This window comes from Rhinopithecus roxellana, chromosome 9 (genome assembly GCF_007565055.1).
Source record: "Rhinopithecus roxellana isolate Shanxi Qingling chromosome 9, ASM756505v1, whole genome shotgun sequence".
NCBI lineage: Eukaryota > Metazoa > Chordata > Mammalia > Primates > Cercopithecidae > Rhinopithecus > Rhinopithecus roxellana.
Window position 1 is genome coordinate 19,993,665 of NC_044557.1, and position 25,820 is coordinate 20,019,484.

Here is a 25,820-nt window from a genome sequence, read left to right on the forward strand (position 1 = left end):
CCTATGGGGTCAGTCTCCCCTGTAGCTACAGAGACTCTCCAATATCCAGTAACAGTTCACTCCCTTTCTATCTACTGTATCCCTAGCAAGTTTACACACATTCAAATCAACCAAAAAAACAACAACAACACACTTTTTTGACTCTTCCCTTGGGGAAAATGATGGATACCTTAAATCTGAGATTATGTTATCTTCATATTTAAATGTCAATATGCACTAAGTTTTAAATATAATATTCAAAATACCATTCTCCTCAAAATATTTTAAATATAAGTCTGTTTGACACAGGGTTTACTTTAGGGGAGTGGTTTTAAATACCAACTCACTCAGGTTTCTGTTATTAACATCCAGTTTTGTCATACTGAGGCCTGTTCTGTTGTTTCACTACCCTCGGCCCTCCCAATCCTCCACATTCTGCTCTATTTTATTTCCCATAGCACTTATCGCCTTCTAACACTCTCTATTATTGATTTTCTTATGTTTATAGATTGTCTTCCCCCTCAAATGTAAACTCCTTCAAGGGTGAGTCGATGTAACTCACTGAGGTATTCCAAGTGCCGAGAACAAAGTCTGGCAAAGTCAGTGCTCAATAAATGTTTGACAAGTTGGTGAATAAAGTATGGGTCCACTCTTCATTGCTTCCTATACCATATTAAATTCCACTATGGCACTGTTTCATAACATTCCCTCCTTACCTCTGAATGCTTCTTTTTTATTTTAATCTATTGACTTACCTCATTGTTCATTACTCATTTCTTGTTTCCCTAAACTGACGTCTTTCTCAACTTCACTGCTGGCCAAAGCAAATCCTAAATTTATTTCCCTCTCCTACAGGAAATCTTTTACAAACATATGACTTTCCTTAAGTACCTAATTTTTTTTTTTATGAAGCATGGATTTTTGTAAGTACTATTTTAACTCTTCCATATCTATTTTTGAGCCTAGTATTTGTTCAAAAACTGTAAATTCTGCTTGAGTGTTTCCCTTTATACTAGCATGTGATTAAAATTGTCTTGTCCACTCAGATCTTCAGCTGAAAGGCTGGTTGACAGTTTTTATTACTCTGTCAGTGCTTCAGGAGCCTGAGGGAGGTGGGAAGGGGCATGAACACTTGCGGCCACAGATATTCCCTATGTGAAATCTTCATCTGTGTTTGTTTCTTTGTTTGTTTTGAAATAGGGTATTGCTCTGTTGCCCAGGCTGGAATGCAGTGGCATAATCATAGCTCACTGCAGCTTTGAACTCCTGGGCTCAAGTGATCCTCCTGCCTCAACCTCCTGAGTAGCTGGGACTACAGGCACGCACCAACACACCCAATTAATTTTTTAATTTTTTTTTTTTAGAGACAGGGTCACACTGTGTTGCCCAGGTTGGTCCTGAACTCCTGGTCTCAAGCGATCCTCCCTAAGTGCTGAGATCATAAGCATGAGCCACCATGTCCATGTCCATCCTGTATTTGTTAAAGATACCATCTCTCATATCTAATTTTCACTCAGGCTCAGCATCTATACACGCATGCACTACAGTTAGGTTCAGCTCTCTGCTTAGGACTCCTGCCTTCTAAATCAGGAAAGAGCCTCATTGGCATTACAATGAATTTGCATTAGAAATCTACATTTCTGACACCCAACCACCATGGGACCTTCTATTATAATTATTTTGTAGCTCTGGGACAGGAAAGGGTTCTAAGATCAGATCACAGGCTCTGACTTCCTGACTTTGAATCCCAGTCAGCAATTTGGATGTGTGACCTCAGTTTCCTCATCTGCAAGGGAGATAAAGTATGTGCACCTCATTTCACTGATGAGTACTAAGTGAGTGGACACCTTTTAAAAGCCTACAACAGTGTCTGCACATAAAAAGAGCTTAATAAATGTTAACCATTCTCTGTCCTCTTCTCTGTCTTGCCTCCCACCTTTATCTCTATAAAACAGGGTTTGTAAACAGAAGTATGTCAGGATCTCTTCTACCTACAGTGACAATGCAGCACTTTCTCAAAAAGGGGTTTGTGAAGAAATTTCTCACACAGTCCTTCAATGTAATCTAATCCACACTGAACCTAGCAGAAACTCCCTCCTAATTTCTAATTCAGATATAAACTTTGCCACGTTCTTACACTTTCAGTCTATAATTGGTTTACAGAAAGAGTGTAGTTACATACTTGTGCCTATGTAAGTGTTGCCTCTTAAAGCTCTCTGGAATTATTAAATTAAAAATAAACTTCAGGCCGGGCGTGGTGGCTCAAGCCTGTAATCCCAGCACTTTGGGAGGCCAAGGTGGGCGGATCACGAGGTCAGGAGATCGAGACCATCCTGGCTAACACGGTGAAACCCCATCTCTACTGAAAAATACAAAAAACTAGCCAGGCGAGGTGGTGGGCGCCTGTAGTCCCAGCTGCTCGGGAGGCTGAGGCAGGAGAATGGCATAAACCCGGGAGGCGGAGCTTGCAGTGAGCTGAGATCTGGTCACTGCACTCCAGCCTGGGTGGCAGAGCGAGACTCTGTCTCAAAAAAAAAAAAAAAAAAAAAATAGACTTCAGCAATACATCAGGTAACAAACCTCCACATGTACTCCCTGAATCTAAAAGGCTGGAAAAAAAAAAAAGACTTATCATTGGTGTGTCATGTAATTAATTTCAGGGAACCAGAAATAACATTTCCTGTTTTCCCAATGTAGACATGAATATCCCTCACAGCGTAAGAAACATGGATCTATAATACCATATAAAGGAGAAGAAAAAAAAACCCAAGTACTCACGATGCTCCTGAATTCATGATGCAGCTCTTTGCTCCACAGGAACAATCTCTCCCATCATCGTGATTCATTCCAAGATTATGACCCAACTCATGAGCAACAATGGAAGCAAATGTCTCCACAGTGATTTGCCCAAACTGTTCAGAACAGGAAGGTAGTAATTAGGTTTCTGAACACAAAGAAAATGTTTTGCTGCTCAGATTACTTTTTCACAAATGGAAATTTATTCACTACACTGTTGACAGCCTGTATGATAAATCAAGCATCCAACAACAGTCTTTATACATTTCAGTCTAGTAAGAAAGTAACATGAATCACACACTGATGATGGACATGGATCCTTCAAGCAAGAGATAACCACTTTAGCACCAACAGATTACTCATGGTAGTTTATAGGAAAACAAGTTGATGGTTCTAATTTAATTATCTAAAATGAAGTACATGTTTCTTCACCCATAAAAAGTAAAGAGCTACACTCATAAGTGGGAGTTGAACAATGAGAACACATGGACACAGGGAGGGGAACATCACACACTGGGGCCTGTCAGGAAGTGGGGAGCAAGTAAAGGGAGCGCATTAGGACAAATGCCTAATGCATGTGGGGCTTAAAACCTAGATGATGGGTTGATAGGTGCAGCAAACCACCATGGCACATGTATACCTATGTAACAAACCTGCATAGTCTGCACATGTATCCCAGAACTTAAAGTAAAATAAATAAAAAAGAAAAGAGCTTATAAACACATAACACATATTTAAAAACTTGACCCAGTCTCTAGGGAAAGAACCCATCTGCCACTTCTACTGTGTTCTTCATAACACCCAAAATATCGTTTTAAGGACCAGGAGAGGAAGTACACAGTCAATAAATGCTAGATATTGTCCCAGTGCAAACATCCAAACTTAAACATCAAGAACAACGTACCACATTAATCCCACCTGCGTGGCTCCTTGAACACACTGTTCCCACAAATGCCATTCCTGCAGTTCCACCAAAACCTTTCTTTCTAAATGAAAATGTAAAAGTTAAAAATTGTTCTTGGGGAAAGAAGGAACATGTTGCTTTTATTTTATGAATAATCTCAACTGGATGAGGAGAACCTACAAAACATGGCAGAAAAATGGCAAAAAAAAAAAAAAATCTAAAATCAGAATATAATTATGCCTTATCCCCTTCTTATTAATTTTTTCAGACAGATGAAGACACTTTCTGGATACCAAGACAAGTTTGTTTCTTTTTACCTTCTAGATGAAACCTCTCCTAAAATACGTTAGGTTTATTTATTCACACAATTTAGTGAGGAGAGACAGATAACGAAGGAAATGAATATGTTTACACAGGCAGCTGCACGCAGTGAGCAGGGTGAACATGAAAGTCAGGATGGGCCAGAAGTAGTGGCTCATGCCTGCAATCCCAGTACTTTGGGAGGCCGAGGTGGGCAGATCACCTGAGGTTTGAGACCAGCCTGGCCAACATCATGAAACCCCCATCTCTACTAAAAAAACAAATACGAAAATTAGCCAGCCATGGTGGCACACACCTGTAATCCCAGCAAACTGGGAGGCTGAAGCAGAAGAATCACTTGAACCCGGGAGGCAGCGGTTGCAGTGAGCCAAAACTGCACCACTACACTCCAGCCTAGGTGACAGAATGAGACTCTGTCTCCAAAACTTAAAAAAAAAAAAATCTGGATGGGCCCCATGTGATTCCCAATCACACCCTACACACCTGTACCTCAGCACCTGTTCTCTCTGCCTGGACCTCTCTTCCCTAATATTATTATAACCCAGACTCATTCCCTTACCTCCTTCAGGTCTTTACTCAGAAGGCATCTCCCTGGCCAGGCCACATCACCTCAAAATTCAACCTCATTCCTCCAATGCTTTTATATCTACCCTCCCTGTTTTATTTTTCTCCTTACCACTTATCATTGGTTAACATACTACGTGTACTTATTTATCTCATTTATGGCCAATCTCCTCCACCAGAACATGGACTCCATGAGAGCAGGAATTTTTGCCAGTTTTGTTCACTGCTATGTCCCAATGCCTGGGGTATACACCCAATAAATATATTTTAAATGAATGGATAAATCATTCTCTGGGCCATCTGACCAACCAGGAGATGACCAGAAGTACTGACACAAGGAGATTGACAAGGAAACATTCCAGCCAGACCACCCTATAGTGAACTCATAGTTCCCAAAATGCACTCATGGACTCAAGGCTTCCAAAAAGCTTTTCAGAACCCCATTCTCAACTGTAAACAAATAACTAAAAATCATCAAGTATCTGGGAAATGTCTCCAACAGGACAGACGGAGACCACACAAACAGAGGGGGTTAAGACAGTTTGGAGGGTGTGGTTGGGCAAGGCATAGTGAGTATGCTTGACACCTGCTCCTTTTAGTATCTAGTGAACTAGATGGCATTCTCACTGGTACAAGGATGCGTGAGCATACGATTTTACTAAAAACCAAGACCCACACCAAAACACATCATCAGAAAAATTCAGAAACCTGGGAACCAAGAAAAGATCCTATAAGTTTCCAGTGACGGGGGAAAAACAGGCCACATACAAAAGGTCAGCAATCAGAATGTTTCAGACTCCCCAACAGTAATGCTGGGACAAAAAAGACAAAAGAGCAATGCCTTCAAAATCGTGAAGAAAAAGGATTGCATGGAGAGAATTTTATACCCAGTGTCACGCCTATAATCCCAGCACTGTAGGAGGCTGAGATGGGTGGATCACCTGAGGTCAGGAGTTCAAGACCAGCCTGGTCAACATGGTGAGACCCTGTCTACTACACTACAAAAATTAGCCGGGGGTGGGGGCAGGCACCTACAATCCCAGCTAGCTGGGAGGCTGCGGCAGGAGAATTGCTTCGACCCGGGAGGCAGAGAATGCAGTAAGCCAAGATCGTGCCACTGGACTCTGGCCTGGCCAACAGAGTGAGATTCTGTCTCAAAAAATAAAAAGAGAAACTCAAAGCATGCCTAGGAAATACTGAGTTACTCAGGTCCTAGAATAATCAGAACTCAAATTAAGATAAATTTTAAATTCTGTTCCGAAACTGGGAAAACATATTTTCAGACACACACGAGGTCAAAATGTTTTCTTTCCATATATCCGCTCACAAAAAACTAGTAGAAAACACACTATACCCAAATGAGGAAGTAAACCCAAGAAAAAAGGAGGACATGGGAGAAAGGTGACAGGAATCTAAGACAGAAGAGGTCTCATGATAATGCCACATCAAGCTAAGTTTTCCTCATTTAAATGAATACCCAAAACCTCAAGAGAATACAATTATAATGCAAGAAAATAAGCAAAAATTATTATTTTGATCATTTCATTAATAGTAGTTTAAAAAAAAAAACTTACAGAACTAGCTGTGCACTGTCATGTCTCCGACGTGTGATAAGAAACTTTTCCCGCCACTGCACGAAGTTCCCCAGCACATCACCAGCACCCCCAGCTATGTTGATCAGGTTTCCATTGGTCCAAATCTCCAGTCCAACTAGCACAATTCGAATATTTAACATAATATACATCTGGGAAGAGAGAAATAAAAGTACATAAAATATAGTAAAGAATGTGAGAAAAATCTTTTAACCACATGAAGTAACACGGCTACTTAAATTAAAACTCCCCTGCCTAAAAAACAATCTTTACTTTAACACAATGAGACTTTGGGCGGTTGGGAGGCCAAGGCAGGTGGATCACCTGAGATCAGGAGTTCGAGACCAACCTGGCCAATATGGTGAAATCCCATCCCTACTAAAATGGAAAAATTAGCTGGGCATGGTGGTGCATGCCTGTAATCCCAGCTGCTTGGGAGGCTGAGGCAGGAGAATCGCTTGAACCCGGGAGGCAGAGTTTGCAGTGAGCCAAGATTTTGCCACTGGACTCCAGCCTGGGCAACAGAGCAAGACTCCATCTCAAAAAAAAAAAAAATAGTAACAGAGATTCAAAATCCTTATTATCTTCTATTCTAAAATCTGACAAACTCTGGAAATTAAGTTTTTGGTAAAACTGTTTCCAAAATTTGCCCTGATATAATGCAAGCCAATTCACAGTCCACATTTAACCCATTTAATGTAAATACTCCTATATTTCACTGCAGAAATATCAGTGAGTCTGATTACGAGGTGCTACCCCAAGAGGTGTTATATACAGAGTGAATCACACTGTTTTTCTAAACTTTTATCTAACATTTTAATCACAGGTACATCAGAGGTTTCAGAAAAAGGACTGTGGAACTCATAATTTCATAGGGGTACTATGAGGAGTAAATGGGTTAATAAATGTAAAGCACTTAGCTCAGTGTCTAGCACACTGTAAGTACTCAAGTGAATGCTATCATCATCGTCGTCAGCATTATCATCACTATCACGCTTGGTGTTCATATCAGCTTTGTAGATAAAATTATCTTATAAGAACATATATCGAATTATTTAGCATCTCCCACTGGATGAACTCCAAAATCTCAAACCAAACTCACACACAAACACACACACACAAATATTGTCGTATCGTGTTTTCAGGATAGAAGGCAGCCTTATTCAAAATAAGATGCATTCGACAAGAATTCAAAGATCTTTCCATAAATGCCAAAGCACCTAAGCCTAGCTACTCTGAAGATAAAGTAAATGGTAATATGAAATCTCTTGCTCTTCTCAAAGTCCTTCTACACTGGTACTATCCTTTATACATTAAAAAGAGTTACAAAACAAACCAGAAAGCAGACCTCCTAAAGACTGAGCCATTGAGGCCCTATGAAAATCAGAACTCAAAATGAGACATTTTTAAAGTCTGTTCTGAGACTGAAAGAATAGGACAGAATCATCCTGGTTGATAGAAAATACAACTTACACTATCCAAGTAGTTTGCCAGGAGAATCATCTCTTCTCTCACAGCAGTCTGATTTCTTCCCATCATGTCATACTGGAAAAGCAAAGAAGGAGAATCATTATCACCAAAGTAGTTTAAGAATAGAAATGTAAGGCCGGGTCCAGTACCTCAGGCCTGTAATCCTAGCACTTTGGGAGGCCCAGGAGGGTAGATCACCTGGGGTCAGGAGTTCAAGACCAGCCTAGTCAACATGACGAAACCTTCTCTCTATTAAAAATACAAAAATTAGCCAGGTGTGGTGGCGGGTGCCCATAATCCTAGCTACTCAGGAGGCTAAGTCAGGAAAATCGCTTGAACTCGGGGGCGGGGCGGAAGTTGCAGTAAGCCAAGATCCCACCACTTCACTCCAGCCTGGGAGAAAGAGCGAAACTCCATCTCAAAAAAAAAAAAAAAAAGAATAAAAATGTGTCTGTTAAAATGAAGATAAGAATCCAAATATTTCCTCTGAACAAAAAATTGAGGCATTTAAACATTTATCAACATTTCAAATTAAGAAATTTAAAAGTTACACTGTAGTGATAGGAATAAAAGAAAAACCGGTAAAAGGGTAAAGTTAATAATAATGAAAGAGCACTGAAGTCTTCATTTTCTCCAAATTAGTAGAACTTTAAAACAAATTATCTTCTTAATGTTCCCTTTATTTTAATGCAAAAATATTTTCAAGCATTTCACAAAGGTAGAGTTTTAAGCAATCAAAATGCATAGATAAAAGAATAAAAGACAATCTAAAGAACTTCCTGACCCTTCCACCTCTTAGGCTAATGATGTTACCAATAAACCTTTTTCTTTTAAATTTAACAGACTTTAGTTGAGCAAGGAATGACTGATTCAAGAATTGTGTGGCTTCCAAACCAGAACAGGTTCAGAGAGACTCTGTGCAGCCACATAGTGGAAGAAGATTTATGAACAGAAAAAAGAAAGTGACATACAGAAAACAGAACTGAGGTACGGAAACAGCCAGATTGGTTACAGATCAGCACCAATAAACCATTTCTAAATGCTGGGTTGAATTAAAAATGAGAGATTAACCAATAATCGCTAGTTAAAAAAGCATATGTAGATGAAAACATACAGAAGTTTAACCATCTTAAGCCAAATAAATATGACTAATTTTTCTTTGAGACCTGGCTAACTCAAATGTCTATTTTTAACATTATTTTATACAACCAATTTAGCAGAAAAAAATTTTTAAAGGATTTATGATTTTGCTCTATGCTAAAAGCATTAATATCAGAATATATCAGATTTTATCAGTTAGGGATCTAATCATGATTCTCCTACATAAGAAAAAAAATTTAATTTAATACATTTGACAGGGCTTGATTGAAATTGAACCTTTTTTTTTTAACAACTTTTCTATCTGTATATAACAATACATCTGGAGACAGCAATGAAGAAAAACATTTTATGTTTTTTGTGTTTTGTTTTGTTTTGTTTTTGTTTTTGTTTTTTTTTTTGAGACTGACTCTCGCTCTGTTGCCCAGGCTGGAGTGCAGTGGCGCAATCTCAGCTCACTGCAAGCTCCGCCTCCCGGGTTTATGCCATTCTCCTGTCTTAGCCTCCCGAGTAGCTGGGACCACAGGTGCCCACCACCACGCCCGGCTAATTTTTTGTATTTTTAGGAGAGACAGGGTTTCACCGTGTTAGCCAGGATGGTTCCGATCTCTCTGACCTCGTGATTCGGCCGCCTCGGCCTCCCTAAGTGCTGGGATTACAGGCAAGAGCCACTGCCCCCGGCCAAGATAAACATTCGAATCTTGACTTTTGCGATTTGTCCAAAACATTCTTCTACAGAAGCTTTTTGCCCACTGGGGCTGAGTTCACACTTGGTCGTATTCCATGTGCTTTTCCTTCTGCCACTTGAGGACAATGAACCTATAATGTACAAATCCGAGTCTCTCTCTTAATATTTTCTCCAAATTAGTTATTTGGGGGGGCTTGTTATTTTCCAACCTACATACAACGAGGAATTTTTTTAAAACCAAAAAAACCTCAAAACTGTCTCTACAGCTTACAAGAAAGGAACTGCCAATCATAGTAAGTTTCCACAAATAACTTTTTCACACTGACAACAAAATTGGAAGTAAAAGTCAAAACACTAAAAATACTCTCTATTTTAAATTACACAGCTGTTGTAACAAATACTCACCTGTACCCCACAAATATGTGAAGTATTATTATATCAACAAAAAAAGCAACATGAAAATAAACTATATAGCCATTACCTCTAAAACTGATAATCCTGTAAATGCCAAAATAGGGACACATTACTTCTCTTAGTTAAAGCAAAGCACTTAGTTCAGTTTCTTAAGTATAAATAAGGAAAATGCCCTCATGTGATCCTGTACACGGAAATTAATACTATTCCCTTCTAAAGCATGCCAGGACCTGGAGGTTTTCCATCTCGTAAAGTGCAATATAGGTTATCTCAAATTCTAGAAAGCAAAGCAATTTTATTAGCCAACAAAGCTAAACCTTTTAGAGCCACAGCCCACTAAAGTAATCTGAAAAGTTCTCAAGAGCCTGATAGGCAGTACAGATTCACTCAAAAAATTCAGCATAAGCAAGTCATCAGCAAGAACACGAAAAAAAATCATTAATAAAAGATAAACTGAAAGGCAGTCACATTTTGCTACATTTAGCTTCTGCTGATATTCTGGTAGTATAAGGTTTAAGGGAAAAAAACCATTTTAGTTTTAAAATCATTATTTAAGTAAAATCAATACAAACTGTAGTTTATATTTCCTTCATTAAATGCTCATTTCTCATATCTTTTTCATGGAAAAGAAGAAAAATTGTCACCAATCTTACCCTTTCCTTGTCTACGACAATGAACAGCTCCACATACCGGGTCTGTGGCAAGACAGCTCTTCTTCTCTGTCAAAAACACAAACATCATAAAGGCAAAAATTTGTAAGGCTATGATCACATCCTAATCTCTCATCACCTATTTCATGTCTGCTAAGAACATCATAAAATTATTTTACTTAACATATCCTATATTAAGATAGTGAAAAATATATTTTTTGAAGTGCTATCTTCTTCTTAGTGATGAAAACTTTGTCCAGTTCTGCTACTGACTTGAAGTGATGATAAACTATGTCTGAGGGGAAAAAAATGTTTTTGAAGTGTTATCTGTTATCTGCACTAATATGATAAAAATGCTAGTTACAGACAAAATGGGTTTAAGTTTACAAAGCAGCATTACCAATTTTCTAAAATCAGAACTACACACACACACACACACACACACACACATGCACACACACACATTTTAATGAAAAACCCCATTACTATGCTGAAAGATAAAACATAGCCACTAATATCCCAGAGCAGAAGTTAGAACAAGGTTGCCATTTTAAAAAATGACTAGTTTTGTCATTTTACAGAAATTCATGCAAAGTAGAATAAGCAAAAATTTTAATGTTTTCCAATGTTTAAAGTCAAAAAGAGGCCGGGCGCGGTGGCTCAAGCCTGTAATCCCAGCACTTTGGGAGGCCGAGACGGGTGGATCACGAGGTCAGGAGATCGAGACCATCCTGGCTAACACGGTGAAACCCCCGTCTCTACTAAAAAATACAAAAAAACTAGCCGGGCGACGTGGCGGGCGCCTGTAGTCCCAGCTACTTGAGAGGCTGAGGCAGGAGAATGGCGTGAACCCGGGAGGCGGAGCTTGCGGTGAGCTGAGATCCGGCCACTGCACTCCAGCCTGGGTGATAGCGAGATTCCGTCTCAAAAAAAAAAAAAAAAAAAAAGTCAAAAAGAATAGTCCAAGTCAAAAGAGTGGATAGCAGGAGAGGCAATAAAAATAATGCCATCAACTAGTATAAGTTAATTAAAAATATGCCTCTTTCAAGGCAGCAACATATCTCATAGAAAGGTACAATCCCTGCAGCTGAAGTTGATCTAGTCCTAGAACAATTTCAGTCTAAGAGACACCCCTGTCAAGAGCAAATCATGAAGTGCTATAGCAGTCTCCAAACAGGGATGAGAGTGTCCTTGAAACACACCTGAAGTCGTTAAAGTCCTAAAGCCATATCTCTCTTTCCAATCTAGGGTTCAAGAATCACCATTTGAGTTGTCCAAGAGGTATCTAAATAAAAACTCTTTTGCAATGGGCGCAGTGGTTTATGCCTGTAATCCCAGCACTCTAGGAAGCTGAGGCAAGAGGACTGCTTTATGCCAGGGGTTCAAGACCAGCCTCGATAATATAATGAGACCTCATCTTTACAAAATTTTTTTTTAAATTAGCCGGGCACGGTGGGTGGCACAGACCTGTAGTAGTAGCTACTGGGAGGCTGAGGCAGGAGGATTGCTTGAGCCCAGGAGGCCAAGGCCACAGTAAGCACTGCTGCAGATTAAGCCCTCATTTCCAAAACCCACAGAATCTAAACTGTACTCAACTTGGTAGCAGGAACTGTATATTGCTCATCTTTTCATCCCCTAGTACCTATCAGAATGTCTGGCATACATTTGGCAAAATTAAGAAAAGAAAAAGAAAAAAAAAACACTACTCATAGTATTGGTTTCATGAATAAACACATGATTTTTCTAAAATGGTAATCTAAGCCACGAAGAATTATGTTATTTCCTTACTCGAAGTAGCTGAGTCATGCTGGGAGGCTCTTCCTCTTCATCCTTTGTAGTTTCTTTCTCTATATCCTTGTTGGAAACTCCACATTTCAGAGGCTCTTTGTGGACATCATCCATTCGATAAATGATGTGCTCAAAATGAGAGCTGTTCTGCAGGGGTTCAATCCCATAACTTGCCTTCTCTAAATGCAGCAATCCTCTGAATGTTGCATTACACATATACAAATTTTAAGAAAAAGAAAATACAAAAGGAATCAGAAAACCTAAGTTCAAGTCCTACTTCTTAAATGTGTAAGTAGGCATAGCATGATATAGAGAATAAAATAGAGGCTTTAGAATCAGACAGATAGGGCTGGGGCAGACCTATATTGAAAGCTCAAATAGCTACTTATCAGCGTCACTGCCTGCAAGTCACTTAAACTCCCTGAGTGATCTACGGGAAATGGAAGGTACTACAAAGTAGTGATTAAGAATGTGGCATCTGGACCAGAGGACAAGAGTTCGAATTCCAAATGTCTTCTATTAGCTGCAGGACTCTCAGCGAGGTATTTAACCTCTGCCTTGGTTTGCACTCTGCAAAGGACTGTTCTGAAAACAAAATTACTTAATAAGCACAAAACACACAGAACATATTGCCTGGCACATAGTACCTATTAAATAAATGTTACTACTTAAGTGAAGATAATCATATTCATCTTATATAGAACTAATATGTATTAGTTCAAGCAATCATGCAATCAACCAACCAGTACAGTGCCATGTTGCCATGACCTCAAGGAATGTAATTTTAATACTATAACTTAATTTGAAGTGTAATATAATTTATCTGAACTTCAGTTTGCTCACCTAAATATGGAAATAATGAGCTCTTATTCACAGTCATAATGAGACTTAAATACAAGTCTTAAATAATACAAGTGAAAATTTTATAAATATAAAGTACTACAGAAATTTAAAGTATATTTTATTTTAAATACCAAAAATGATTTAGTGGTCTCAAAAAAATTTTCCTCTTTACATATTAAAACTCATCAACTATAATACTTCCTTAAATAAACATGTCAAAGATATCTGAAACACGGCTATAAAAATGTTCAGTAACATCTAAGTAAATTCCAGTTTTGCTAAGTGCCCAAAAGGATTTAATTTGGAGACAGAAATAGGAAAAAGGGTAAGACACAGGGGAAAGAAAAAAAAGAAGATAAAATAAATTGCTTACCTGAGTCCAAAACAGTTGCTAAGAGCAACGGATGAATTATAAACTCCCTCCACATAGCCCCGAAAATGACAATGATTCTAAATGAAAAATACTGTATTATCTTCAAATATTGCTACATTGCTGAAAAATCATCACAGAAATTGCAGAGCTAACAAAATTACTTGAGGCCAGTCAACTACAAAGTTTTATTTATATTATTGGCATCTCATAGTATCACATGGCATTCTTTAGACCATCTGCAGACTATCTCCTACCACCCTATGAGTACACAAATGTTTAGGCAGAATTCCAGGGAATACACGGTACAAACAGCTCTGCCTCAGTGACCTTTCAGCCTAGAAGCAGAACAAGACGCATTATATCATCTTCAACATTTCAAATCACAGTCAATCCAAGAACCAACAGCAGCCGGCTGACATCTCACTAAAATTGTGTTTGTATAAAATGACCCTGTGGAAGACACTGATGATGCTTCACAAACTTTAATCTTAAGCAATAGAATCCCCAGGGGAAAGTATGTAAATCTTTCGGTGAAACTTAATTTCATTTTATGGACAAAAGTATATGTCATTACAATACATGACAGTCTGGCCATGTTAAAAAAATTACAGTATCAAAGTTTTAATTTGTATTTCAAATCTACAATCACACTTTCATCTACCTGAACAATATTAAATAACCAAGAAATAAGTGAGACTCCATCTGTCTTGGTTGACATTTTTCAAACACCCAGAAAAGCATAACAACTCTATCATACTTATGATACATAAGTATTATATAAAATAATACTTACATAAGTTTCTATATAATGAAAATTGATTTTTAGCAGTTTAACAACACATACTTTAAATAATAGCAACAAATAATATTCGTTGAGTTAAAAACTGTCAGACTGACTGTTCTAAGCATCTTATATATTAAAGTTAAGTTTCCCAATATATCCATAAAATGGTAACTATTATTACATTTTAAAGTGAACATACCAAGGCACAAACAGATCAAAATAGTTTCATCAGCAAATAATGAGTCAAAATTCAAGCCCAAACAGTGTATGTCTAAAGAAAGTATGCCAAGAAACCTCTACAAGGAAAAAAATGCCTTTTACCATTACAGCTTTTGTCAAGTGACACAAATTATACTGTGTTTGGCCTTCTGCCTTGGTAATCGTTGGATGCATGACTGAATGGATGGGTTATTTTCTATCTGGTTTATGCTGTAAGGTAAATTCAAACTCCTCTACTAATTTTCTATTGAACAATGGACCAACAATGCACTAAGATAAAGAAATCAGATAGTGGACCAGAAGAGGATAGGCCTAAGTCAGCAGTTCCTTGGTTTTTGTAAGTACTAATAATTAATCTAAAATAAAGATTTTTTTTGCCTCTTATTTATTTGAAGAATGCTGCAAAAAGTGCACAACCAACAGAAACAATTCAACCTAGCAAAGTATTACAAAGTTCAGAAGAAAAAGAAAAAAAAATGTAATGGGAATAAAGATTTCTCATGAAAACCATGGCAAAAGAAAAAAATGTATAATACCTAAGTGCCAAAAAGGACTGTAAAACACTCAAACAAAGCTAGAAATGTTTATGCTCTAGTAATAAACACATAAAGCCAAATTTGACATCTGCCAATTATTTTGGGTATTCTGGCCAGCTCTGTCCCCAGGAGTACTCTGTTCTCTGATCCAGAGAGGACCACACCTCTTTTAGGAAAGAATTATTTTCAGAAAACATTTAGAACATTAGAACACGTAACACCAAACGAGTGTTTTTCTTTACTAAATATTAATGACAAATTAAATGTTTTAATAAGTTCACTTTTACAGATATTAACTTTCAACAAAAAAATCAAAAACTCCTATTTTCAAAACATATCAAATTTTCCCCATCATCAGTAAGGATTACCATTAAATAGAAGATGTATTTTCCTAGTCTTTAAAAAAAAACCTTAACTACTGAGTACCTGGAGAGCTGTAAGGTACAGCTTAGTCTATAGAAATGCACCCACTTTTCCCAGGATAACCCATATATCATAATGTTAAAGGTGCCCTGTGGGGCTGTGCAATGTAACAGTCCTGAGTGCCTATATAGAACTCATTTTTAAATTATAATTGTTTTAAAATTTGCTATGGGATCATGAGGAAAATATATTACCTGTATATTGGGATGGTCAGTGATTAGAGTCCCTTCTTTGTTGTAGGTATAAACTACAAAATCTTCAGGCAAAAGGTCTCTGGAAGAGAAATAAAATACCATTTAAATATATGTTATCTATCTACAACTAAGAATATGATTCACAAGGCATTATCTCTAGAAGAGACGAGCAGGAGTAAATAAGAACTTTCACCAGATAAATTATTATTTTAAAATGTGCTACTATAAAATTAAAAGCTCATAAACAGCCGGGCAGTGGCTCACGCCTGTAACCCCAACATTTTGGAAGGCTGAGGTAGGAGGATCACTTGAGGCCAGGAGTTTGAGACCAGCCTAGGCAACATGGTGAGACCCTGTCACTACAAAAAATAAAAAATGAGCTGGGCATAGTGGCACACACGTATAGTCCCAGCTACTCAGGAAGCTGAGGTGGGAGGACTGCTTAAGCCCAGGAGTTCAAGGCTGCAGTGAGCTATGATCATGCCTCTGCACTCCACCCTGGATAACAGAATAAGACCTTGTCTCTTAAAAAAAAAAGAAGGAAGAAAAAAGCTCATAAATAGACAACTCTGAAATAGTGTACATTACTTACTCATAAATAATATGTAACATTAAGCTACACATTTATTCTAATGGTCATAAAATGCTAGCTGCAAAAAACTTAAGGCAACACAAATAATGTCCCTAAATTTTTCAGATACAACTCACAGGAAAAGTAAAAACTGGGTTACTGACAGGATACCATATTTACAGAAGAAAAATAAATGGTTTTTTACACTCTTTTCTAAAAGTTCTATATAAATAAGAATTAAACTCCTCAGTATGGAGGCAAATTTCTGTCTCAACTGTTGAAAGAAACAATTATTCCTGATTTCCAAAGCCTCACTCCATGTTAAGGAGGTTCAGTGGCACCAAGCATGTTTATGAGGATCAGGTTCTCTTGCAGCAGGACTGCAGCAGCTGTATGCTTATCTCCAGGCCTTATGGACAGGTCAGGGATGCAATGTGCTAATGTGTGATTCATAAATATGCCATTTCAAGTTCAAAACTCCCCTAGAGGCACCCGAGACCAGCCTGTCTATATTGACTAGAAATGAACAAATGGAAAGTTTTTATCTGATTTAGTTAGGTACACAGCCTGACTTTAGCTACATGATCAGCGAGGTAGAAAAGATATTTTCAGTAAACTTGTGCCTGGGCTCCCCAGAAAATATGATGCCTCACACATATCTCAGCAGTTCATAATCTGGAGGCAAAGCACATTTGTGCAACTGAAAAAGGACCCTGGGGGTCATGCCTTGATGACTGCCTGCACTTTCTTTGTCCTGATGCATTACATCCTTTACCTTTATTAAAGTCTATGTGAGTAGGCATGGGAGTAGCCAGTGGAACCTTAGTCTTTCCAATAATTGGACACTGTTCGGTCACTGCAGGCTCCCCTTCTCCCCAACTCCCCCACACATGTGTAGCCTCTGCTCCCTTAGTGATGCATTTGGAAAGAATAAACTGGGGGGTGCTTGGCTTTGGTCTCTGCCTTCTTTCCTGTTTGGAAGTTCCTGCCTGCCCAGCCAGCTGCCACTGTGCAGCACAGATATGAAGAGCTACATCTGCTTAATCCCAGGGTTCAGGATCCACTAAACCATATCAAACTAGAAACAAAACCAATATACTATTGGAAAAACATTACTGAAAAGCCAAAATAAATTAAATGTCTTACTTGTTCCTTTCCAAGTGAATAATGTGCTCTTTTCCTTCAGCCTGAATAACATAAGATACCTAAATGCACAGAAGGAGAAAAGAAGAATAAAACATCATCTTGAAAATTACTTTTCAACAACATCTCATTTATTAGATGCAGGAAATTCCATTCTGAATTAAAATAATTTGGTATTGGCTGAACAGTTTAATAGAAGAACTTTGTGTCAATCCTTAAATAATAAAAAATATACTCTGATCATCCTTTCCTTCCTTTCATAACTGATCATGGAAAATAACCTTCATGTCTATCTAACTCTTCTCAAATTCATTTCTAATTCAGCTATAACTGCAGGGATTATCTTCTCAAGTCCATCAATGTATTACCTACAGTATAAGACAGTTCCTGCTTTTGTCTAAATGAAATGGCACTCTTGGTTTCAAGAGATTATCCCTAGTTCTAGTTATATAAAGTTGAAAAGAAATTCAACTCCTTTTATGATACGAATTACAGGGCTTACCTCATTTCCTCAATTCTAAAACATGCTTTTTTCCCTCATATTAATGTCCCTGAAACAAGGACACATCATACAAAGGCACAGCAGTCTAACCAGCACCACTTCTGTTTTCTTTTTTTTTTTTTTCTTTTTGACATGGAGTCTTACTCTGTCACCCACCCAGCCTGGAGTACAACGGTGCAATCTTGGCTCACTGCAACCTCCGCCTCCCGGGTTCAAGCAATCTCCTGTCTCAGCCTCCAGAATAACTGGGATTACAGGCTCCCACCACCACACCTGGCTAATTTAGGCATTTTTAGTAGAGACAGGGTTTCACCATATTGGTAAGGCTGGTCTTGAACTCCTGACCTCAGGTGATCCACGTGGTCTCTCAAAGTGCTGGGATTACAGGTATGAGCCACCCCGCTGGGCCACTTCTGTCTCTTTATTAGTGGTACATAAAACAATATGCTGTGTCTCACAATTGATGGCATCTTAGAGTCAAGGAATTAAAGTAACATATATACACATCCTCCAATTCATGGGATCATCTTCTCTACCTCAGGCAACTCTGAAACAACTTCCCCAGCAACTCACCATGTCATTAGCCACAAGTGTTTAATGTGATCTCTGGAACTAAGAGATCTGACTTTGCCTTAGCTCTTTAATAAAAAAGAAAGTCAGGAAGGGACTCGACAACTAACATTATCAGAAATGTCTACTTAATATTCCCGACTGTTTCCAGGCTCAGTTAACATTTTGTCAAGAAACAGTATCATCCCCTTCACCACAGCACATCTGCCTCTGACTCTAAGCGCTAGACCAACTACGGATCCTGTCATTCTACCTCCACATCCCGCATGGGACGCCAAGAACCCTTCATCATCTACCTCAATCTCCAGTGGGCCATCAAAACCACCAAGCTCTTTCCATTGCTACAGCTTTATCATGTGCCTTTCTATCATTCTGTCTTAGACAATCACGATATAAAAACATCACTGCTATGTCTATTAAAAAGAAATCTGAGGGCCGGGCGCGGTGGCTCAAGCCTGTAATCCCAGCACTTTGGGAGGCCAGACGGGCAGATCACGAGGTCAAGAGATCAAGACCGTCCTGACTAACACGGTGAAATCCCATCTCTACGAAAAAATACAAAAAACTAGCCAGGCGAGGTGGCGAGCGCCTGTAGTCCCAGCTACTCGGGAGGCTGAGGCAGGAGAATGGCGTAAACCTGGGAGGTGGAGCTTGCAGTGAGCTGAGATCCGGCCACTGCACTCCAGCCCGGGTGACACAGCGAGACTCCGTCTCAAAAATAAATAAATAAATAAACAAAATGAAAATAAATCTGAGAGACCAAAGATTATTTTGTGATAGTTTACTCCTCCCCCAAGTATCTGCCTGGATTGTTCACCTGCCTCCTTCTGGTCTTTACTAAAGGGCTACCTTCTTGTAAGGCTTTCCCTGGCCATCCTATTGAAAAATGCAATCCTCTCCCCAGCAACTCACCATATCCAGTCTCCCATCCCTTTTCTTGCTTTAATTTTCTCCACAGCATTTATCACCATCTGAAGTTATATACATTTTTGGTTTTGGGGTTTTTTGTTTTTGTTTTTGTTTTGTCTCTCTCTCTCCCCCACTCACTAGAATGCAAGCTTCATAGAATACAAGATTGCATTCATGCAAGGGCATAAATTTTTGTCTGTTTTGTTCACTGCCATATCCCCAGTAGCTAAATGGTATCTAGCATACAATAGTAACTCAATAAATACTTTTGAATGAGTAAATTACATTCACTGTTGAATGAGCAAAATCCAGTTCAATATGCACTGACCGTTATCACTTCTCCAAATATTTACCAAAGCACAAAAATGACAGTTACTTATGACAATCCCAAGTATCAATGAGGGAAGTACTAAATGAAGATACTATCAGAGACAGAAAAAAGTAGAAAACACAGTCCCTAGGCTGAAAGTCTACCATTCACTGAAGAAAAGGAGGAAAACAGGTGGCTCATGCCTGTAATCCCAGCACTCTGGGAGGCTGAGGCAGGCAGATCACTTGAAGCCAAGAGTTCGAGAACAGCCTGGCCAACATGGCAACATCCCATCTCTACTAAAGACACAAAAATTAGCTGGACATGGTGGCACATGCCTGTAGTCCCAGCTACTCGGGAGGCAGAGGCACAAGAATCACTTGAACCCAGGAGGCAGAGGCTGCAGTGAGCCGAGATCACACCCAAACAGAGATTAACTGATTAACTCTATTCTAAGACAAAACATAATCAAACGGTAGGCTGTCCAGTTCAAACAAGTAAAATGTATGAATTTTAAAAAACAAGCAAAATGTATAAATTCTTCTACAGAGGAGATCTTAGAGTCATTTACTCCTCAGTTAGACAGGAGTAAATGCAGTTGAGTGACCAACCCAATTAGTAGGTGGTGGTACTCACAGGGAGGACCAAAACTAAAAGTTCTCCTGATCCTCAACTCCAGTGTTCTTTTCACAATGCCCACTCCCTAAAAAACAGGCAAGCTGCCTTACATTTCTGAGTGTATCAGCAATTCAGATATTAATATAATTCAGAATAAGCTAAATTCTGTGCTTTATTACCTGCTGTTGTTAAATTATAATAAAATTTAATTATACTACTATAAAGTTGAAGGACTTATAAAATTAAAGTCCAAATAGTTATTTCTGAACAAACTTTACAAAAGAATAGTACAAAAAATAATTTTTGTGCACTGGTTACCCCATTAACAGCACAGTTTCTTCCAATATGGAAATAAAACCTGTATTTTAGGAAATATTCCCTAATATAAAATACATGCATTTAACACATTAGCACTCTTCACTGTCAGTGAAGATATAGTATAAAGTGTTCTAGCTCACCAAAAGCAACGGCAACAAAAGCCAAAATTGACAAATGGGATCTAATTAAACTAAAGAGCTTCTGCACAGCAAAACAAACTACCATCAGAGTGAACAGGCAACCTACAGAATGGGAGAACATTTTTGCAATCTACTCATCTGACAAAGGGCTAATATCCAGAACCTATAAAGAACTCAATCAAATTTACAAGAAAAAAACAAACAACCCCATCAAAAAGTGGGCAAAGGATATGAACAGACATTTCTCAAAAGAAGACATTCATACAGCCAACAGACACATGAAAAAATGCTCATCATCACTGGCCATCAGAGAAATGCAAATCAAAATCACAATGAGATACCATCTCACACCAGTTAGAATGGCAATCATTAAAAAGTCAGGACACAACAGGTGCTGGAGAGGATGTGGAGAAATAGGAACACTTTTACACTGTTGGTGAGATTGTAAACTAGTTCAACCATTATGGAAAACAGTATGGTGATTCCTCAAGGATCTAGAACTAGAATTACCATATGACCCAGCCATCCCATTACTGGGTATATACCCAAAGGATTATAAATCATGCTGCTGTAAAGACACATGCACACGTATGTTTATTGCGGCACTATTCACAATAGCAAAGACTTGGAATCAACCCAAATGTCCATCAGTGACAGACTGGATTAAGAAAATGTGGCACATATACACCATGGAATATTATGCAGTCATAAAAAAGGACGAGTTTGTGTCCTTTGTAGGGACATGGATGCAGCTGGAAACCATCATTCTCAGCAAACTATTGCAAGAACAGAAAACCAAACACCGCATGTTCTCACTCATAGGTGGGAACTGAACAATGAGATCACTTGGACTCGGGAAGGGGAACATCACACACCGGGGCCTATCACGGGGAGGGGGAGGGGAGAGGGATTGCACTGGGAGTTATACCTGATGTAAATGACGAGTTGATGGGTGCTGACAAGTTGATGGGTGCAGCACACCAACATGGCACAAGTATACATATGTAACAAACCTGCACGTTATGCACACGTACCCCGGAACTTAAAGTATAATTAAAAAAAAAAGTGTTCTAGCTATCACAAACTGAGTCAGGTTATATAATTATAATAATTATAATTCTTATTATAATAAAAATCACTGTGACCATTGCCTGTCAATTAAAATGTATATAATCAGCAGCCTACCCTAGTGACAGAATTCAATTTAACTATGTTATTCTGTTATGTTTCGAGTTGATCATACTGTCTTTAAAAAAAAAAAAAAAGATACTGGCTGGGCATGGTGGCTCACACGTTTATCCCAGCACTTTGGGAGGCCGAGGCAGGGGGATCACCTGAGATCAGGAGTTCAAGATCAGCCTGGCCAACACGGTGAAACCCTGTCTTTACTAAAAAAATACCAAAAAATTAGCCAGGCATGGTGGCGCATGCCTGTAGTCCCAGCTACTCGGAAGGCTGAGGCAGGAGAATCACTTGAACCCAGAAGGCGGAGGTCGCAGTGAGCCGAGATTGCGCCACTGCACACTCCAGCCTGGGCGACAGAGCAAGACTCCATCTCAAAAAAAAAAAACGATACTAAGGCTCAATATGATGCTTTTACTAACACAGCTGTGCTATGCTAAGTAACAGCCAAGTAATAACTCACTGAACTGATCACTGCTACAAATAACACCTTTGTGCTAAAACAGAAAAGAAAAAAAATTAAACACATTATTTCTCAAGATACAACTTACTTGTTTTGAATAGGGCCTAGGGGCTTCTCTTCTTTCTCTAGTTAATCTCCAAGGAGTTATAATTTCATAAGAAGAAAGATGTGAGGTCTGTTGAAAGCCTACAGAAAAGGCAGTAACAAATATACTAAGTGAAACTGAAAAACTACGTGGGCACACAATATAATGAAAATCAAAAGCTGAATGTTCAAATCACAGAAAAATCACCTGACATTCCCATATTACATTCCCATATTATAATATGCATATAATAAAAGTACTTTTATATAAAGTTGTATTAATACATGAAAACAGCAATGCATTAGGTAAGTATGAGGGAGAAAAATGTATTTTCTTAAAAAGTATACCAGTCTTTATCCAAACATTATAAATACACGTAGCAATCATTTCAAACATTTTTAGCTATAAACCCTAACCCTTTTTTCTCAAAAGAAATCTTAAGGCATGAACACAAGAAGAAAGAAAAGAACTGTTTGGTGGGGAAATGGGGGAAGACATCCTAGAGTCTAGCACCCTTCCCTCATCTCCCATTCCTCCCCCTCACCAAGCATGAATAACATCCTCTCAGATGATACTACTAAATACTTACCGCCATAGTTTGTATGTTTGACTTCTCCTAATCTTATGCTGAAATTTAACCCCCAGTGTGTTAGTGTTGCGAGGTGGGGTGTAGTAACAGGTGTTTGCGTCATGGAGGTGGATCCCTCATGAACAGAGTAATGCCTTCCCTGAGGGGCCAGGGAAGGAGAAAGAGTTCTTGTTCTGTTAGTTCCCTCAAGAGCTGGTTGTTAAAAAGAGCCTCTCTCCCCCATCTCTCTTGCTTCCTCTCTTGCCTTGTGACCTCTGTACCCGCCAGCTCCACTTCCCCTTCTGCCATGAATGGAAGCAGCCTAAGGCCCTCTCCAGAAGCAGATGCCTGTGCCATGCTTCTTGTACAGCCTGCAGTGAATCAAATAAACCTCTTTTCTTTATAAATTACCCAGTCTCAGGTATTCCTTTATAGCAACACAGACTAAGACATTTATTAAATGGACAAGGACTGTAAGTGGGAAAAGGTACTTTTAATATCTGATGGGTTAACTCTAACAAATAAAACAAACATATACTCAACAATGTACCCATGTTCTCAAATTATAGCCATTAATCCATCACAAAAACACAAACTTTATACAAAATTTGTTAACAGTTAAGAACTCTGAAAGTCATGCAGACTTACTCCCACTTTCAATTCTGTTCAGTCTATCAGCACGGAATCATGATATCTTAAGTAGGGCTTGGCTTCTAAAGTCATCACTTGAATCCAAATTGAGTATAATCAAAATTGCCAACACAAATCTCTTAGGAAGACACACCATGCTGGAGTCCAATACATAGTCTCTCGACAAGTCCAACACAAGCTCTTTTTCTTCCAGCATTATTACTAATGGCTTAACCCTTACTAACCTCACCTCTAGATGACTATACTTTTTTACCTGGTCTCCCTACTCTCATACTCTCCTCCTTTGATCCAATCTATATGTTCATTCACTCACTAGTTTCCTCATAACCCTCAGATTTCTCAAATATAGATTAAGATGAATTATTTACATCTAACTTTTTCCAAAATAACATTGTATATAAAATGTTTATAACTTTGTCTGGTTTGGGATTAAAAAGATACAAACAGCTGCAAACCATAAATTATATCATATCCAATATAACGCATGTATAAACAGCTTTTAAACTCTTTACCCATCAGCATCTTATATCTCTTTAATAATCTGTTTTCTTTTGCAACAGGACACAACTGGAGAAACTGGTTATTTTACCAAGTTTTGACTGGAATGTTGTGCTTTCCTTTAAGGAATCAAACTTGATTTACAGAACCAATAAAAGTCCCTTGAGAAAAGTGGCCATGTACCTTGTCTACACAGTCCCTGCACAAGGTTCCTGATCTGTTGTAAATAAAGAATGTCACTATCTACAGGCCCAGGTGCATCAAGTTATTTCGGGACCTCAAGAGGAGAGGAATTTACCCAACTCATACCTGTATTTAACTATGCAAAACCCATGGCTGAGCTCAGCTCAAAAAAAGTCTCAAAGCCAATTAAAAAGTGCCTATGTGGCAAATAATTATTCTTACTGCACTCATTTCAAATAATCAGGTGAAGTATAATAAGACTAAACCTTATTTTGCTAACTATCATATCCTATCAGTCCTATCATGATTTGTTTTTAATGCAAATGGGGGACAGGAAAGAGAAAAATTGTGTTTCAAGAACTATGGTACACCTGTCATTAAATTCTAGTCTCATCAGTTGTATTTGAGTTTTTCCCTGCAATTTGAACTGGCTCTGCTTATTTCAGTGAACCAATCAGTGATCTCTAACTGCAGCTCAGAAGAAACAAGAGGGATGGCTAATGTTAACATCTGGATCAGTATTCTAATTCTGGGCATATATTGGAATCAATTAATGACCCTATATCAGCTTGGTTCCAACAACTGCCCAGTTCATGGAACACCTTTCTATTTAGTTTACTTGGAATAATTTTACTTATTTTGCTTTACTGTCATAAAATATATTGCTATTGTAATCTTTGTGTGGGAATGCAGGATAAGCTTACTGAATGTTTTCTTAAATTGAACACTTATTAATTATTAATCTTATTAATCTTCTAGATATCACCTTTTGTGTTGTGAACTCAACAGAACTCAAAGAGTTGTGAATGGCCCTCAGCATACTCACGTTGTGTGACCCAGCTCCTCTCTACCCTGGATACAGGATCTCTATAGTTAGGCAGGAATGATTGCTCCTGTTCAGCCTGAAGAAGTCACAGAAGATAGATCTTTGTCCCTCTACAATCCTTAGGATTAAGGTTCCCATGTAAAAGGATGAGGGAAAATATGTCAGCGGCATTCAAACCAGACTGACTCCATCTTGAATAGAAGCTGAGTAAAATAAGGCTGAGACCTACTGGGCTGCATTCCCAGGAGGTCAGGCATTCTTAGTCACAGAATGAGACAGGAGGTCAGTACAAGATACAAGTCACAGAGACTTTACTGATAAGCCAGTTTGTGGTAAAGAAGCCAGCTAAAACCCACCAAAACAAAGATGGCCATGAGAGTGACCTCTGGTTGTCCTCACTGCTCACTATATGCTAATTCTAATACATTAGCATGCTAAAAGACACTCCCACCAGCACCAATGCCATGGCAATGCCCAGAAGTTACCTCACATGGTCTAAAAAGAAGAGGAACCCTCAGTTCAGGAAAATCCTTGCCCCTTTCCCAGAAAACTCATGAATAATCCACCCCTCGTTTAGCATATAACCAAGAAGTAACTATCAGTATACTCAGCTGAGCAGCCCATGCCACTGTTCTGACTGTGGAGTA

General features: G+C 38.6%; 1 protein-coding gene and 1 non-coding gene across 3 annotated transcripts in view; one reads left to right on the plus strand and one right to left on the minus strand.

Moving 5' to 3' along the window:
* The window catches only part of ADAM9 (ADAM metallopeptidase domain 9), a 119,821-nt gene that overhangs the window by 86,174 nt on the left and 7,827 nt on the right, over positions 1 to 25,820 (minus strand). For both annotated transcript variants that reach the window (XR_004059244.1, XM_010385249.2), the window contains exons 2-11: positions 22,451 to 22,548; positions 17,354 to 17,412; positions 15,637 to 15,715; positions 13,481 to 13,557; positions 12,265 to 12,460; positions 10,480 to 10,545; positions 7,630 to 7,701; positions 6,139 to 6,308; positions 3,680 to 3,761; positions 2,758 to 2,891 (exon numbers count right to left, since the gene is read on the minus strand). Coding sequence is in view for 1 of the 2 variants with exons in the window: in XM_010385249.2 (XP_010383551.1) it covers positions 2,758 to 2,891; positions 3,680 to 3,761; positions 6,139 to 6,308; positions 7,630 to 7,701; positions 10,480 to 10,545; positions 12,265 to 12,460; positions 13,481 to 13,557; positions 15,637 to 15,715; positions 17,354 to 17,412; positions 22,451 to 22,548 (1,033 nt within the window). In the remaining variant the exon portion in view is untranslated. The remainder of the gene's footprint in view (positions 1 to 2,757; positions 2,892 to 3,679; positions 3,762 to 6,138; positions 6,309 to 7,629; positions 7,702 to 10,479; positions 10,546 to 12,264; positions 12,461 to 13,480; positions 13,558 to 15,636; positions 15,716 to 17,353; positions 17,413 to 22,450; positions 22,549 to 25,820) is intronic.
* LOC115899803 lies at positions 10,712 to 10,780 on the plus strand. Its single transcript, XR_004059406.1, has one exon. It is a non-coding gene; the product is annotated as a small nucleolar RNA SNORD38 (small nucleolar RNA).